General features: G+C 34.9%; 1 protein-coding gene across 2 annotated transcripts; it reads right to left on the reverse strand.

Moving 5' to 3' along the window:
- Window positions 1-8,239: 8,239 nt before the first annotated feature.
- Window positions 8,240-17,183, reverse strand: LOC127836901 (uncharacterized). 2 transcript variants are annotated; one of them, XM_052363549.1, is made up of 9 exons: window positions 17,066-17,183; window positions 15,924-15,971; window positions 15,326-15,417; window positions 13,753-13,824; window positions 13,062-13,182; window positions 11,605-11,711; window positions 11,095-11,184; window positions 10,304-10,442; window positions 8,240-8,454 (listed from the first exon to the last, which is right to left on the reverse strand). In XM_052363549.1, the coding sequence occupies exons 1-9, from the start codon at window positions 17,079-17,081 to the stop codon at window positions 8,378-8,380; spliced, it is 762 nt and encodes a 253-aa protein (XP_052219509.1). In that variant the 5' UTR covers window positions 17,082-17,183; the 3' UTR covers window positions 8,240-8,377. The 2 variants fall into 2 exon arrangements, with proteins under 2 accessions (XP_052219509.1, XP_052219507.1); XM_052363547.1 differs by having other exon boundaries at window positions 15,326-15,429.
- Window positions 17,184-17,425: the final 242 nt, after the last annotated feature.

Raw genomic sequence — 17,425 nt, forward strand, 5'->3', positions numbered from 1 at the left:
CCCAGTATCAAAGCATAATAGGGGATGTTTTAGCATGTTGAATGCATATTGGATGAAACAGGTAAGGCATTCTCAAGTGTTCATATTTCGGATATGTATACAAATTCGGATAAACAGTAATAGATATACTATATGTCCCATGCATTAAGATTGTGTTTTGTTAAGACTCGTTTTTACCACAATTTGGTGATTTCATGACGCGAAGAATTTCCAATGGCATTGGTACCGGACCTGTTCCCAATTGGGCGAAAAAAATCACTGACTATTTATCATGTACATTATGATGTAAATAGGGTTTGGCTTGCCATTGCATTATTAAAGTTCTGTTTATTTTCATGATGCACATGGAAATCACAAGTTTTATTTGTATGAATTGATTTATGTGACTTAATATGTAGGGATTTATTGAATTTGAAAATAGTATTTGTTTGTCATTGATGATGATACTAAGGCTTGGTGTAATTAGGGGTATAAAACAAGCGAAAATTTTATTAAACGCCGAACAGAAATCACTTCTCCTTCTAGTGGCCTCACTTCTCCCTAATTTCATCTCAGGGAGAAGTCACTTCTCCCTCAAGTTTGAACCTAGGCTGAGCCCTGTTGGTAGGAGCTAGTTAAAAGCCTTGTACTTTCTGTTGTGTTGGTTAAATAAGTCATTGTCTAACAGGGTTGCTTCCTATGTTGCCAATGTTTAAGACTTCTGGACCTGGTTCTAACCTTTATTTCCTTTCCATTGGCCAAAACCTTGTTTGTTTCTGTTTTTGTGTAATAAAATGATAGACATGGACTTGTGTATTGTACAATATGATAGGACTCTTTGGCTTCATTTGGCATCTTGACAGGTCAGAGCTATTCTATTTTATGTAACAGTCTTTGAAATTTATATCTGTTTTTATATACAACTGATGAACTTTAATATACAGTATAAAAAAGCATAGGTTTATACATGTTTGGGCTATCAAATTCCACGAACTCCCTTAATGTTTATTTTTACTTAAATACTATTTATAAATTATTGTTGCATGAACTCGAGCACAAAAATATTACACCAAAAAGTGTATGCTCACTTAAACTGAAGATTTTTGTCTTCCACTTTTAGGATACTCAAACACTTGTCTCTCCAACATTAAACAAGACAAATTTGAGAATTGGGACTACAATTGTGGGTCACTTTTTAAAAACTGCTGTTTAAAAGAAGAAAAATAGCTTCACTTTTCTTTCAAAATATGGTCATTTTAGTTAAAAAAAAATATAAAAAAGTTTATTTATTATGAATATTTCAATGAAAATAAATTGTACTTTTTACGCTTGTTGATAAAAGATTGTGTAATTGTTTGATCAGTGATGATGCTTAATATGATTTCCAAAAAGCTTTTTCTGTATTGAATACCGGTATTCTAGTATTTATTTGGAATTGTTGAATAAATACATGTTTACTATAATGTTATGTATCACTGTTGTATTGTTTTCAAGATGCAATATGTTTAAGCATGTTTAAGCATGTTGTGGATTATTTAATTACAAATGTTGTGTGACCTTTGTTAGTGTTTTGATAAGTTTATTTTGGAGTACACCACATAATCTGATGTCACATGTTGTAATGTTTTGATATATAGTTTATAGAGTATATAACATTTGTTAAATTAAACAAAGCTTGTTTTGTGACAGCAGGGTGATATGAAGTGTTAATATAGATAGGTTGATTTTATTTTCACATAAAAACTGGTTACTGGGAAACAGTGTGCTTTGTAATCGTGGTTTACCTCACTTTGTTGATTTATATTGCATATTATCATTTATTGAAATATCTCCGTTTCATTTGTTTAGGATAATCTCATTGTGTGTCCTTAAACAAATGCTTAATAGGTCGGTGTTTTCTGTAATATCATAAAGTTGTGAAGACAGTATTCAGTATTAACAACACATTTTATTGGGATATTTCCCAATTTCTTTAATATGTGAAATGGAAATTTACTTCATTTTATCGTTACGGCAAACTTTTGTTGATAACATAAGTTAGTTTTTTTATTGTGTACAAGCAAAGATTTATTATTGTAGTACCGGAAATCTTAGAAGACGATAATCTCAAGGTATTCATTGCGTGTTTGTGACACAAATATATATATATATATATATATATATATATATATATATATATATATATATATATACTAGGTTTTGTCAAAATGTTAATAATGGTCAACATTTATAACATTGCTTTCTGGGTGTTCTAGTTAAAATATCTCAATTGGAACAGTTAATGCATTCAGAAATGCTCAACATTGCAATTAGGTCTGTGTTACAAAAAAAAATATGTAGAAATTTCTTGACATAATTATTAAAGAATTGTTATGTTAAGAATGGGTATTTTAAAGAGAAAAAATACATCACAAAACTTTTTTCAAATTAATTATTAAATTGGCTCATAAATGATAAGAAAATTAATATGATAGCTTCAAGATCTAAGGTCCTCAGTTTTAAAAGATCCTCAGACGCGATGCTGGTGGTGAAAAGATAAACCCTTTCCCACTCAGAAGCAAAGTGACAATGGGTATGTGCAAACAAAAAAAACCATAACAGCCTTCGAGTAACTCGCAGTCTGTTCAGGTTTTATGCTGTTTGCTGCTCATCAGTATCTAAGGGATGGAAATAAAACCTTTAACATTTGAATCTAGTAAGAAAGGTGTTTAATTAAATTTAACTTTCTTACTTCAATTTAACTTACAAACGCCTCAAAATACGTATAAAAGTCATAACAGGTTATAAGTGGTAGCTGTTGAACGGCTACTGGGACTGAGATGTTTTGGTCTCTACTATGACCAGGGCCTGGGTACACAAAGGGCCTAGGGGAATGCCATTTAAATGTTCTCTGATTTATAAAAAATCTTGCTTCAGCCTCTGGCCTTTTTTAATCTGTAATTCCATTTTATTGTAAACTGTTTAAACAAATATATTTTGATAATATTAAGAATATGGTTCCTTTTTTACAGACTAAATTGCTGTGGAAACTATTTGTAAAACTTACAATAAGATTCCCATAAGCAGCTTGGTGTATTTGGACCCAGTTCTCTGTCTCAGCAGAATTACAGGCAGGCCTATAATATCTGTCATGTCATGGACATAGTTTCCTTAATAGTCATGTTTTATAGTGATGTTAATTGGGGATGTGTTGTCTTTACCGAGTGATTGGAATTGTCAAGTCTTTTCTCTTGTTGAATGTATGCTTAGAAAACTACTTGTTAAATGATATATTTTTTTAATTCAACATTTCTTGTACATAATTTTCTGTATGTTTTGCTGTGTAATGTATGCTTGTATGATTCAATGAAGTGTATATTCCCAAACATGTTTTTCTTGTGATTATGAAACTGTGCTTGGAGTTTCAAGGGAATGCACTCTGAAATAATGAGGGCTTATGCTGTCCACTGTGAAAACTGTCGTTGACATTGATCTCTTTTTATGTTTAAGTGCATTTTATTTGAATAATATGAATGTTTCCATGCAGTTGTTTGCTGAAAGTTGTAGCATGCTTGACTTTACTTATATCAGTTGTTACATGCATTTTAGATAATAGGACAACCTGTTGAAAAGGCTGCTGTGCTTATGTGCATGCTTGTTTAGCTAATATACTTAAGCTTATCTACTATATAGAACATTTATTTTTACTATAACTTTGTAATTTAATCAGATTCTTGATAAACATAAAGCTTAAACTTCATAGCTATGTTTATTATTGATATATTTTCTCTTTTTTTGATGTGTAACTGATGTTTTACTCTTGACAATTATTAAGTATTGTTTCAAATATAAATGTTTTTTTACTAAACTTTATTTGTGCCATAAGGCTTATACCAATTATTTATGTTATCCTCGCTTAGATAAAGCAATCCATAACAATAAAAATAAGTTTGCATACACATTTTAGTATTAAGATAAATCCATTTGTTTCTTACAGTCATATGTATGTCGGCGTGTCAGTAACTAATAATGAATGAAACATTCTACAACATTCCGTCCTTATCCATTTGTCTTGTGTCATTGTAAATATATAAGGATAACATTATAGTCATTATCAAACAAATCCAGTACACAATTCCGTCCTTGTTCATTTACATGCCCTATACTTTTTACATGCCCTATATTTGCATATTATGACATTGAGTTCGCTCTGTATTTATGTCTTGTTACTATTTAACTGTATCTTTTTTATAATCTCTATTGTTCATTATTTTGTTGTTTTATAAAGGAACTTTTCTTCATATTAGTGAATGACTGATCATAAAAGGTAAAGTTTAAATGGTCAAAAAACATTCCAAAACACAGTAAATTTTGTGTAGGGATTTATCAATTAACATTTTCATGTATACAGTGTTTTTATGTCATGGAATTTAGTAATATATGGCCTGCGATGAATTTTTTTAGCATATGAACTCAACAGATTTGTTATTATCAATTGTTGCATAATATTTCCTATGCAGATCTAGATTCTGCAGACATTGTTCAATTTATTCTGATTGTTTAACTAGCATGGCTGCCCAAGGTTGGGTAGTTTAAATTGTAGAAATACGTTGTGAAATTCGGAAGTTTTCAACTAAAACATGAGTGACCAGATTGCACAATTTCACAGAATTTTTTTGTACGTGATCTTCTCAATATTTATTTAACTTATTAAAACTTAGGTTTGCGACCTAGAGCCATCTTGGCCTTTTTGTTTTATAATTTTATATGACATCTGTTTCCTTTAGGGTATGACGACCGAGCTTTTTTTCTGTAGCAAAAAGAAACATTTTGATGTTCATTTTTATTTTTGTTGTAAACTTAATTTTAACCTTTCATCCATAAGAAGCAAAGTGAAAATGGCTTTTGCAACCAGAATAAAACCAGAACAGCCTGCAAGTAACTCTCAGTCTGTTCAGGTTTTATGCTGTTTGCTGCTGATCAGTATCTAAGGGTTGGAAATGAAGCCTTTAAAATTTGAATCTAGTAAAAAAGGTCTTACATTTTAATTAAACTTTCCAAGGGACTACAAATGCGTCAAAATATGGTTAAAAAAAGAAAAATCAGGATGTTAATGTGATGGCATGAAATTTGTTATACAAATTAAAATTGTATGCTTTCCTTTGAAGTGCTTTACATGGGGGTTATGTACAAAAGATTAACTGTGTTTTCAGGGTATTTATTTTTGGACATATATTTATGTAAATTGCTTTTTTAGAATCTTCAACTTTGGTGTCTGATATCTATACAATAATTTGAGATGTGTTAGTCAGTTGTTCTAGTTGTTTCTTTCATCATTACTGTTTCTTTCATTGTTATTGAGTATTGTAAATATAATTAAATTGACTGTAAAGTCTATGTTAATACTTTTATGTTATTTTTATAATATGTTTTTATTGTATTAGTCAGATATACAAGGCATTAAATATTTAGTAATTTAGCAAACTTTAAACCAGTATTTAATTATTTTTTAACTGACTTAAAAAAATAATCAAGTAACGCATTTTATGTAATAAATTTGTGATATCTGAAATTGAATGATATAATTTTGCAATTAAGGTTATAGTAAAAGATAAAAACAACATTGATACAAAGAATGTTCATTTGAATAATAAATATTTAAATAATTTCATTAAAGCACCAATTTTCAGAAAATTCTTCTATGCAGACAAGTTTTTGTTGTATCAATATGAATTGTTATATCCTTAGTAAGGTTTACATTGTGTTGTTCTTCACAATCATGTTTGCTGTATTTGAACATTTTATTATTCAACGTCATTTATTGTGCATATTAATGGACACTCGTTGATGAAATTAAAATTGTTGTCAATCAACATCGTATTGGTCGTATTGTCAATCTATGAAACTGCTTCCTTTTTGTGGTCTTTATAAGAATTAGATTGCACCCGATGATTTCAAAGGTCTTAAGTTTAAATCCATCAAAATCAACATATTTTGATGGACATTCTGATGCCCTAGATTTGTATTCCTAGTTCTACTTTTAGCGAGACTACGCTAAATCAGGTACCTATGTAATAGGTTTCGGCAGCGGGCCGAGTATAGACACCCAGCCCTGCTCTACCGTACGCTATCGTCTAAATGTGGAAAAAGAGTCTCTGGAAATACAGTTTTGAGCCCAATCTTCATGAAACTAACTCATAAAGTTGTGTTTTTTAATGTCTCAATTGAGTTCGGAAATGGTTCCGGTCTGTTGAAAATGTTGTTGTTGTTGATGATGATGATGATGATGCTGGTGTGATGATGATTTTAGAAACATGAAAAACAACAAATTTAATGATCTTGAATTACTCAACTAGTTTCATTACTTAAGATTATTATATTTAGTATCCCAGTACATAACTCAGTTAAAATAATTGAGTTTCAGATAGTACTTTCATTCTTCGCAACTCCATCATTACAGAATTGTTTTGTTAGGGTAAGGTGAAAGCGATAGGGTCAAGGGCCTTTTTGTTTTCTTACGCATGCCTACTGATTATTGAAATGCATCTTTTGCGTTCCAACGATACAATGTCAAGCACAGTTATTATGCTAAAACAAAGGGAAACTTAATTCGAACGTATAAATATCATATATATTTATTGCGTTTTGTTGGCCTTTGTATATTTTTTTTAAGTAAAACATGTATATCGTAGATTAATTGAAAAGCATGCTGTACAAACGTCAACCGCATCGGTTTCGCTCGTCTTTAAAGTCTATAACTAAATTAGTAAAGTATATAATATAAATATCATAGTCAATTTAGTGGAATAAGTACATTTTGGAGCCCGATGATAATTCTGTCTACCGAAACCGAAGGCCAAGCTTGACATTATATCACTCTTCGAGGTTAAAGGGGCCTTTTCACAGATTTTGGCGTGTATTGATGTGTGTCATTAAATGCTTTATAAAGCATATATTGATAAATGTAAATATTGGATCAAAAAAAGCTCTAGTAAGAACAAGAATAAAATTAAAGAAAGAAAACCGTAACCCTCAACTGGGCTCGAACCACTGACCCCTGGAGTACAAATCTATCGCTTAGACCACAATCCGTGCTCACATTATAAGTGTTAAATTTTATACTTTATATTAGCAATCCTCGCAGTGCCACAAAATTTAACGACAGCAACACTAGTCTCCAAATTATTTAATCGTTTAGAGTTGCAATGCTTTATAATCTTCAGGTTTTTAAATCGTCAAAAGATGCATATAATGGATATTTTAGAGCATGGTAAATGTTCAGTATTACTGTTTCCTCACAAATACCATAAATACAACGAAAATTTGCGAATCTGAAACATTTTGTTAATGTTGTCAATTTACCAAAACGTGAAAAGATCCCTTTTAAATAATATACCCCTTCACTGCTTATAATATGTACATATATGTATTATGTTGTATGAGATAATTTGCACAAACCATACAGCCAGGGGCATTTTGTCCAAATAAATGTTGCGTCAGATAAATAAAACTCTCATTAAACCCTATAATAATACTTGTCTTTCTACTCCATTACTGCGTTGAATAACCCTATGGAACCGGAGTCTACATAAACACACGAGTCACGCTGTGAGAAAACCGGTCTTAATGCAAGTGCGATAAATGTCGTCACACATTAGCCTGTGTAGTGTACACAGGCTAATCAGCTACGACACTTCTCGCCTTACTGGAATTTTGCGAAGAAGATAGTTTTTTAACGACCGCTATTATATAATTGGAAAGTGTCGTCCGTAATAAGCCTGTGCGGACTGCAAAGGCTAGTAAGTGTCACGGTCTGAACTTGGTCACGTTAGAAGGGAGAAATTGTGTGGCGGCCCGGTTAGCTCAGTCGGGAGAGCACTCGCCATGTAAGCGATGTTTCCCGGGTTCGAGTCCCGGACTGGCCGCACAATTTTCTCACCGTGTGACATTTGGCGCCCAACGGGGGACCGTGACGTTACCTAGGCATACTACTTCGGAGACCCATGGCTAATTATATATCACCCCGAATCCCTGTATTGGAGGATGAACAAATATTCAAGTGGGGGTGTATGTCACGGTCTGAACTTGGTCACGTTAGGGGAGATATTGTGTGGCGGCCCGGTTGGCTCAGTCGGGAGAGCATCCGCCCTGTAAGCGAGGTGTCCCGGGTTCGAGTGCCTGGCCGCACAATTTTCTCACCCTGTGACATAAGGGACGACACTTAACACACAGGCATTCATTTCAGCGTAACCATAGCGCGGCTTAAAACATTTTAAATATATTGCAATCAATATTTATTCAACATGCACAATGCAACTGTGTCCTAATGATCAATATTTCTAACTAAAAGACAGTTGGGGTGTTTTTCTCGTTAATGAACGACACGTGCAGCGTAACAGGCGCCCAAATCCCGGTCCATTTAACCGTTTGTTGTTCTTATCTCGTCCATTGTGGTCCAGTTTAACTTGTTGTGCCTAATCAGGTTAATCATGTATGCTGAAATGCAAAGAATAACCGAAAATAGTATACAGAGGGGCTAATCACGTCGATGCCGATACATTTATTTGTCGCCGTGTTATACGCTTCATCTTTTTTGTTATTTTTTTAATGACGCTCACTTTGCAGCCATATCAGTAAAAAGGTGATTAGCGTTTATTTCGTTTTAAAATTATGTTTATATCTCGACATTACTCCCCGCGAATTTTCTCAGTGGAACTGAAATTAGGTCATCCCTCTGAGAAATTTCGCAGCGAGTGAAGTTGAGATAGAGTTAATATTTATACGAAATTAACGCTAGTATCTTTCTTGCGGATATGGCTGGAAAGTGAGCGGCATTGCAACATTTAATACAAGTAATAAATGGTATAACACGGCGAAAAATACCTGTCTCAGCATGGACGTCACCATCTTGACTATCACGTGATTACCCCTCTGGTAAATATTGAACTGAACGTCGCATCATTGCCGTTTATCCATGCATGTTTACCAAACACTTATACCAGGGAGTTAACTTACAATTTTGGTGTTTTTAGCATAGGTGCGTTTACGCACCTATGCTTATGGTATATACCACATTTCGAAAATCCACATCGATCGGTTGCCCATTATGAAGCCTTACCTGATCAAAAATCAGACGAAATATCTATTTAATTTAGTATATGGTCATTCTTACAATTTTTTTTGGAAACGTTTTTCTAACGTTTTCTTCCAAGAATATTGCTGACACCGTTTTTAGTGAATTTTTCTAAGACCGTTTTATGTCAAAAAATCTTCTAATAACCTAAAACAAATTTCGTTCGTAAAACAATTCTATCTGCACTATAAATCTCAATCTCCTACGCAGTGGCCTCCCTTATACTAGAAGTTACTGACCGGGCGAAGCAAGGGCAGTAACTGCTGTGAGGAGTTTCTATAAAAATCTGCATTCAGAAATCTGTATTCAGAAATCAATCTGTTGTGCACGTCTGCATCTAACGCTTACCACAAGTTTAACGACAAATTCTTGACGCAGACGAATAGGGTAGCGTCTATTTTCATTTGTGAAAAGAATAGTTCGATACAGATCTGTCTGTGCTTAAATTTTGAAAGGCTTGGGTAATTATTTTTCATAAGCCTTTCAAACACTGATGTAAATGGAAAGATTATCTATTTAAATAGTCGGTAATTGTTTGAAATTATTGATTTGAGAAATTCGCGGATGGCGATATCGAACTACATTATACCACGTGACGCCATTCTTCCCTGTATCTTGCACCTATGCTTTTAACGCCATCGGCGCTCTCGTTGACTTAGTGACTGAATTAAGCAAGTATTCTAAATGTTCATGAATTTAAAAGGGTATTGCCATAGTTTCCATAGAATGTATGCATGTTTGTCGAACGAAATTATTTAACAAATAATACATTTGATTCCATGTATTTGCATTCATAATAACATCAATAATAAACAAACATCTGCATGCATGTTTACCGGACACTCGGATTAAAAAAAAATGCATATTGCCTGAACGACTGATCGCAACACATTTACTCTCTCTAACTCATTATGATTAAAATACCCTCATTTTCCATGGAATAGCTTGTAAGAATGAAGAAAATGTCCTTTCTTTCCACGTATTTGCACACTTTATAATTGAAATGGTCTTACGTGTCACGGACTTGATCCAATAAAGGTTAGTACGTTACTTTTCTTGGGCGTGTACTGCATAATGGCTAAAATTTCCTTTTGATTGAATCGCTTCCAAAATTAAGAGAGTGTCCTCCCTTTTCATGTATTTACTCACAGAATGACTGAATTGTTTTTACTTTTCATGGAATTGCTCGCGTAATGGTTATAATGATCTTACTTTTCATGGAAGTGCACGCATAGTGGTTGAAGAGTTCACGTCCACTACAGATAGCGCATATGTCCTCTTCAGCCCTTTTGCCCACGTGTGAATCGACCACATAGGAGCTATTGATATTTCTCAGAAGTTCACTGCAAACCTGGAATAGTTATTTATAGCATTTTAAAGTTACAAATTGCGTCAGTGATCTTTATCATTTTCTGGCTGTTTGTAACAATTTAATAAATTTATATGAATCGAAATCCATAATATATTTTTGCAGTTAAAAATGATGATTCATCCTTTTTCAGCTCACCTCTACGCCTTTATTTAACCCATTTATGCTTAATTGACTCTCCCAACCTTCTCAATTGGATCAATTCATTTCCAAAATTAGGGATGTCTAGCATATTTATTTCTATATTTATAATATTTCTCACAGAAATTCTTTTAAGCAAAAAGCGCAGACCCTGATGAGACGCCGCATCATGCTGTTTACGCTGTTTGCAAAGGCCTGTTTTCTAGACGCTAGGCATAAATGGGTTAAAATGAAATCATAAACACGATCCTCGCTCTGGGAAATGGGGTTTAAAGCATTTACGCAAAGTGTCATACCAGATTAGCCTGTGCAGGCTTATCAAGGACGTCATTCTACAAATGAACATTATTTTCGCTGACAAGAAACTTCTTTTAAAGAAAAACCCATTTAACCGGAAAGTGCACATGCTAATGTGGGACTACACTTGACGCACATGCATTAAACCCCGTTTTCGAAGAAAAGGCTAAATTATCTTGCGAGTTCAACCGCTTACTCTGGTTGGGATGCACGATGTGAAGTGGCGAAGCTGGGAGAATGTGTCCTCACCAGTGGGCTTGATAGCAGTGGTCTTCGCAAAACAAACCTGAACACGGGAAAACAAACACAAGAGTTATATGGTGCATATAAACAAACAAGCGAAAAAACTGCAAAAGTTTCAAATATATATAAACTTTTACCGCTACCACTATCGCATCCATCAGCACCACTGGGTAAATGGGTCTTCTTCTGGAGAACTGGCCAGAATGTATGTATGTAAAGTGTCGTCCCAGAATAGCCTTGGGCGACAGTTTCCGCTATAATGCAATCTTTCGTTTTTAAAAGGAAGTCGCCTAACGAAAATCCAGTTTGGGCGGAAAGTGTCGTCTCTTATTATACTGTGCAGGCTGCACAGGCTAATCTGGGACGACACTTTCACCACATTTATTAAGCCCAATATTTTTATAACGAGGCTTAATTGAAGAGCGTGGTGCTGAGTCTGTGGTAGGGTATGTGAGTGACTCACCTCATTCGTGTCACAGATACGCAGATATGCACAATCATCGGCGTACTGCGGAGGGAACGGTCGGCCATCTTTCCCGTCGCATGACAGGCACATGAGCGCCGTTGTCTCTAAATACAGAAACTTTCAAAATATATGTAAGGGTCTAATGTATAACGGCTCTACGTGTATATTGTTTCTGCTTTAATCTTCTAATAGTATGTAAAGATTTTCATCTTTATTTAAGATCAATATTTCCAATTATCTAATGATCGTTCCTTTCATGACACACCATGTGCTTGACAAAGTCCAAAGTCACCGTTTAATACCGACGGCTGAATAATTTTTTGGCATATATTTTATTTTGGTATGATGGGTTTTCATATTACTTGTCTGAAAAAAGTCACCATCTTTATTTGACACTCTCAGGTTCCTGTCATTAATTTACATTCCGTTTTCAGGCATAAGAATACATTCTCAAAAAAAGCTTCAAAAATACATTTTGTACGTGAGTTAGCATAACAGACGAACACAAATTCATAGAAATACATCTCCAATGTCTCTCTTAAAACCCTAATACAATGTCAAATATCACAGCTATTACACAACAATATATTGTTGTCCTTCTAATTTTTGATAATTACTCCAATTATTACAATGTTGGTAAATGTCACCGGTTTTGAGATGACACTTGTATGAACCTGTATCGTAGGGAACTGTTTCTATACTAGACATGCAACGAATCAGTAAATCAGTTATCAAGATATGACCGAACCATTTTAACCCATTTATGCCCATTGGACTCTCCCATCCTTCTAAATTGGATCAAGTTATTTCCAAAATTAGGGATATCTGGTATATTTATTTCTATTTTTAGAATATTTCTAACAGAATTTTGTTTAAGCAAACAGTGTAGACCCAGATGAGACGCCGCATTATGGGTCTACGCTGTTTGCAATGTCCTTTTTTCAGGACGCTAGGAATGAATGGGTTAATTGTTGAACCTGTTACCAGTACTGCAAACCAACCGCAGAATACTTTCGTGCTAGTTAATGTTTCTAACAGAAATATTTACCCTTGTGAATGGGAATGAAATACGGATCCAGGTTTTAACAACATTCAGAGTTGTTTATCTCATGTCCATCTGTTCAATACTAATCCAGTATTTTAACCAGATCATGTTTTAACTCATGTCCATCTGTTTTTAATGATTATTTCCCATTCATCCAAAACAACAAACGTTACCACGTGCTCTTTTGTAAGACGTTGTTTAGCGATAAAAACAATAGATCGATGACGAGACAATAAATATAAATAATAAATTTGATTGGCATATCTGACCGCGTCCACGATGTCGTTACATCAGTTCGTTAGGACTCGTTACCGTTTTTGTTTCTGGTTAATCCTATTTAAATATCACTTGGTTTTCAGGTAAATGATCATGACATATGATATAGACATTTATTTTTAAAACCAATGACCTTTTCTAAGTCCACACAGTCTCTGATTACAGAAGTCTTCGTCGTTACAGCATCTGCTGCATGATATGGACAGAACTTGTTGTCTCTTCATCACAGACGGGTCATCTGAGGCGCCACATTGCTGTAAGAATCAACCAGTCATAATGGAAACATAAAATTCTACCATATTACTCAAACAATCATAATCAATTCATTAATGAATGCCAACAAATGGTTGATGCGATATGAGTTTTGCGTGGCTATGAAACACTTCACATATGCTTGAGTTGATCAGGGCAGGGAAAGGAAACAGCATCACACGTATCCAATGACGGGAGTCAATCGCTTCTTGCATTGAATTTTATTTTAACGATTTTGAAAAAAAGCGTCGGCGTATCGTTGTCACATTGCCCTGGGGTTATAAAGTGAGTAAGGTTTCCACGTCATGCGAAAATCGGTCGTATGCAATCTGCGGACCGCTTAGCTCTTATCCAGACTGGGCATCCGCAAGGTCTGGTAAGCAGCTAGCCTGTTCGATATTGACTCGAACCTTACGTTCCTTTATATTCGACATCGTAGCTATTGACCAGACTGCATGATTGCAGAGTCTGAGCTGGGGCTACGATGGCCGCATATTGCATAAGGCCCATTTTCGCACGACACGGATCAATAACGCCTAATCGGGTGATGTTGCTTTCGCAATGTTACATACCCTGTCTGATCGACAACCCGCCTGGTACGCGACTTTCAAGCTGGACATAATCAATTCATCCGTGTAGCATTGCTGAAAAAGCAGCATTTTTTTGCAATTGTGTTGGAGTTCGTCAGTATTTTGTAGATCTTTTTTTCAAAGCATTTTCAAAATATGAGACTGTTTGCAAAGTTGATCCATTGATGTTGAGGCAAACAAACATATGGTACATGACATGCAGAAACAAGATCACGGGTTCCATCCCCACAGTGGGAGCGTTCTTAAGATTCTCCCCATAGACACCAAGTACTGGTTCCAGTCCCAGGAAACGCACTCGAGAGCGTTTTAAATAAGCGTTAGTCTTTTTATGTAATCGATCAAAAATAAATAGGTTTTAACTAATTAAATCGAAAAACATTAACACATATATGCCTAGCGACTAGAAAAAAGACATTGGAAAACAGCGTAGACCCAGATGAGACGCCGCATGATGCGGCGTCTCATCAGGGTCTGCGCCATCTGCTTACAGGAATTTTTGTAAGAAATATTCTAAATATAGAAATAAATATACTAGACATCCCTAATTTTGGAAATAAATTGATCCAAGTAAGAAGGATGGGAGAGTCCACTGGGCATAAGTGGGTTAAAGTGTCATGGGATTTAAGTTGTTCCATGTTAATTAGTAAAGTCTTAATTATAAATTAATACTTTTCTTTTATTTTACGGTGCAATTCAGTATAAACGCTCTAACAACTAAATTAAAATATTTAAAAGTACTGTTTGCCATCAGAAAAATCATATTTTAAAGATGGGAAAGATAGCCAGGAAATAAATACAAATTTTTAGCTAAATAAGTCTAAGATGTTCTTGCTGAAAGGGACTTGTTCACAGATAGGAGAAATTATAAAATCCAAGAAATGTGATCAATTCAAATCAGAACTTAACCTTTTATAAAAAAAGAATGCACCCCTGACTATGCAAAAAAGATACAATTTTTATTTAAAATAAAGAATAAACATAAATTGAAATCGGTATAATTATAAAGCGTTTGTACTGCTTTTCATCGACCATTTGGAAATCATGTGATCACTAACATAGCGATTCAATGCTCACATCAAAAGCCTGCAGATCTATTTAATTATATGCTATATTTTGCTTTTGAAACCTGTTCAGACTTTTAGAAACATCATACATTTGCCATAAATTCAATGGCAATCAAAATCACAAACATCCGTTGAAATAAGTCTGTTAAATATATAGTTTTTTTCTGTACAATATTTTCCGTAAGTTAACCCATTTATGCCCAGCGTCTAGAAAAAAAATACATTGGCAAACAGCGTAGACCCAGATGAGACGCCGCATCATGCGGCGTCTCATCTGGATCTGCGCTCTTTGCTTAAAGGAATTTATGTAAGAAATATTCTAAATATAGAAATAAATATACGAGACATCCCTAAATTTGGAAATAAATTGATCCAATTTAGAAGAATGGGAGAGTCCACTAGGCATAAATGGGTTTAAAAGGGCTTTGCTCTACGATGCGTGAAACAGACGAGCTCCCAATACAATGACATAATTCAGTGACGTCACTTACCTGCCCGGGGCCACACTGAATGTAATTATTGCAGTCTTCCAGCGAATTCGCATTGTGGCAAGATCTGCACCTTAGGTTCCAGAATTGATTGCCTAAAATTATTGCTGGTAAATGTAGAAAAAAAAGCATAAACTTAAACAATAAAAACTAATCATTGACAAAAACGCTAAATTGTTACTTTGTTTTAGGACCTCCACTAACCAAGTCTTAACCCCCAGAATCAAGAAACAACAATTAACAAAATCACCAACAACATACACTTCATAGAGATCTTAAAGGGACCTTTTCACAGATGTTGGCATGTATTGAAGTTTGTCATTAAATGCTTCATATTTATAAATGTAAACATTGGATCTAAGAAGCTCCAGTTGTTCGCTTTTGATTATTATGGAGCTCAACTTATTTTTGTTTCAATGTATGTAATCAACTAAAGACGATCATCACAATCATCACATAAACTGTGATCATGACGGTCATGTAGTTCGAAAAATATGCGACTACAATTAACGCTTATGTATTAAGCACGATTTTCCCAAAATGCTGTTAATATGATTTGCAAATAAAACAAAACATTAGAATTGTATTGTACAAGACCCACCATTCACCGCATGAGAAGCAAACGCTGCCAAGATAATCGCCGTTATATCTGAAACAGAAATGGTTGTATAACGAATAATCGATATAATGGTATTGGTATCACCGTTCCTACACATACATCGTTACCTCGTCTTACTTTCGTTTAACTCGTACCATGTCATCGATAATCGTATTATCATCGTTCTGTCGCTCGTCACGCATCATCATCGTACTGTCGCTCGTCTAGCATCATACTTGTTCTGTCGCTCGTCTCGCATAATAATCGTACTGCCGCTCGTCTCGCATGATAATCGTACTGTCGCTCGTCTCGCATAATAATCGTACTGTTGCTCGACTCGCATCATCATCAAACTGTCACTTTTCTCGCATCATCGTTCAGTCGACTAAATCGTGTCACCGCACTGTCGCGATAGTCGTTCTATATTCGGTATGTAGCTTAATCGTATAAATATCGCACAGTCGTGGTAATCGTTTTATTATCTTTATGTAGCCTTAATCGTATCATCACCGTACAGTCGTTATACTTGTTTGATTATCAATCTGTAGCGTAAATCGTATCATCATCGGACAATCGTGACACTCGTAGCATAAATATAATTTCGCTTTCCTCGTTGCATCATCGCATTTGTAGTATTATCCTACCATTCCTTCAGTGCTCGTTCATAGCATTGGGTCTCCGTGTGACGTTAACATCGGATTCAGACTCACCATTTAGATAAACATTTTTAATGAGAAGCAGTACAACACATGTTACGTTCTTTTCCATTGTAAGATAAGCCATAATCATGTTCGAGCAATAATGATTTATAGTAAGTGCCGCGTCATGCGAAACACTGGTCGTACGCACTATGCGGTTAACGTAGCTCCGACCACCTTGCTCAATCGTGCAGCCTGGTCTGGAGCTAAGCTGTCCGCTATGTAGGCACGCGAAGTTTCTCGCCACTGCGCAGCTGCGCAAGCTGATCTGGAGTTTCGTTAGCCGCATATTCCCAAGACCTATTTTCGCTTGACGCGAGTATTTAAATTTACTAACTGAGAACTACAGCTCATTATAATTATTGGCACACTTCATTAGCCTTAACGCAGATTGAATGAGTAAAAATCAAAACAATAATAACAAACGATACTTGTGTTAAAACTCACTGTGAAACAAAGCCATCCTTATGCTCAATCAGTTTTGGTTCTAAATGAAGCGAAAAGTGATGGTTTTGCGTCAGGACTGGGCCACTTATCTTTGTTTTGGTAGCATGAAATAAGGTTCTTCCTTCTGATAAGATGTGATATTTAGTGCAATAATGTGTCGTTGAACACTTTGATGACATGTTCCTAAAAGGTCAACGCCTTTATCGCTAACAATCGAGATGTCTATGACAATGGGTTAGTAAAAGTATACAGAACCTTTCATAGTGTAAATGAAACTCATTTTAATTGTCGGTATACATTAAAACATATAGGAACCGCTGAGGCCACGCAGCAAGTACATTGTATCATTATAACAATCTT

This window comes from Dreissena polymorpha, chromosome 7, assembly GCF_020536995.1.
Source record: "Dreissena polymorpha isolate Duluth1 chromosome 7, UMN_Dpol_1.0, whole genome shotgun sequence".
Classification (NCBI taxonomy): domain Eukaryota; kingdom Metazoa; phylum Mollusca; class Bivalvia; order Myida; family Dreissenidae; genus Dreissena; species Dreissena polymorpha.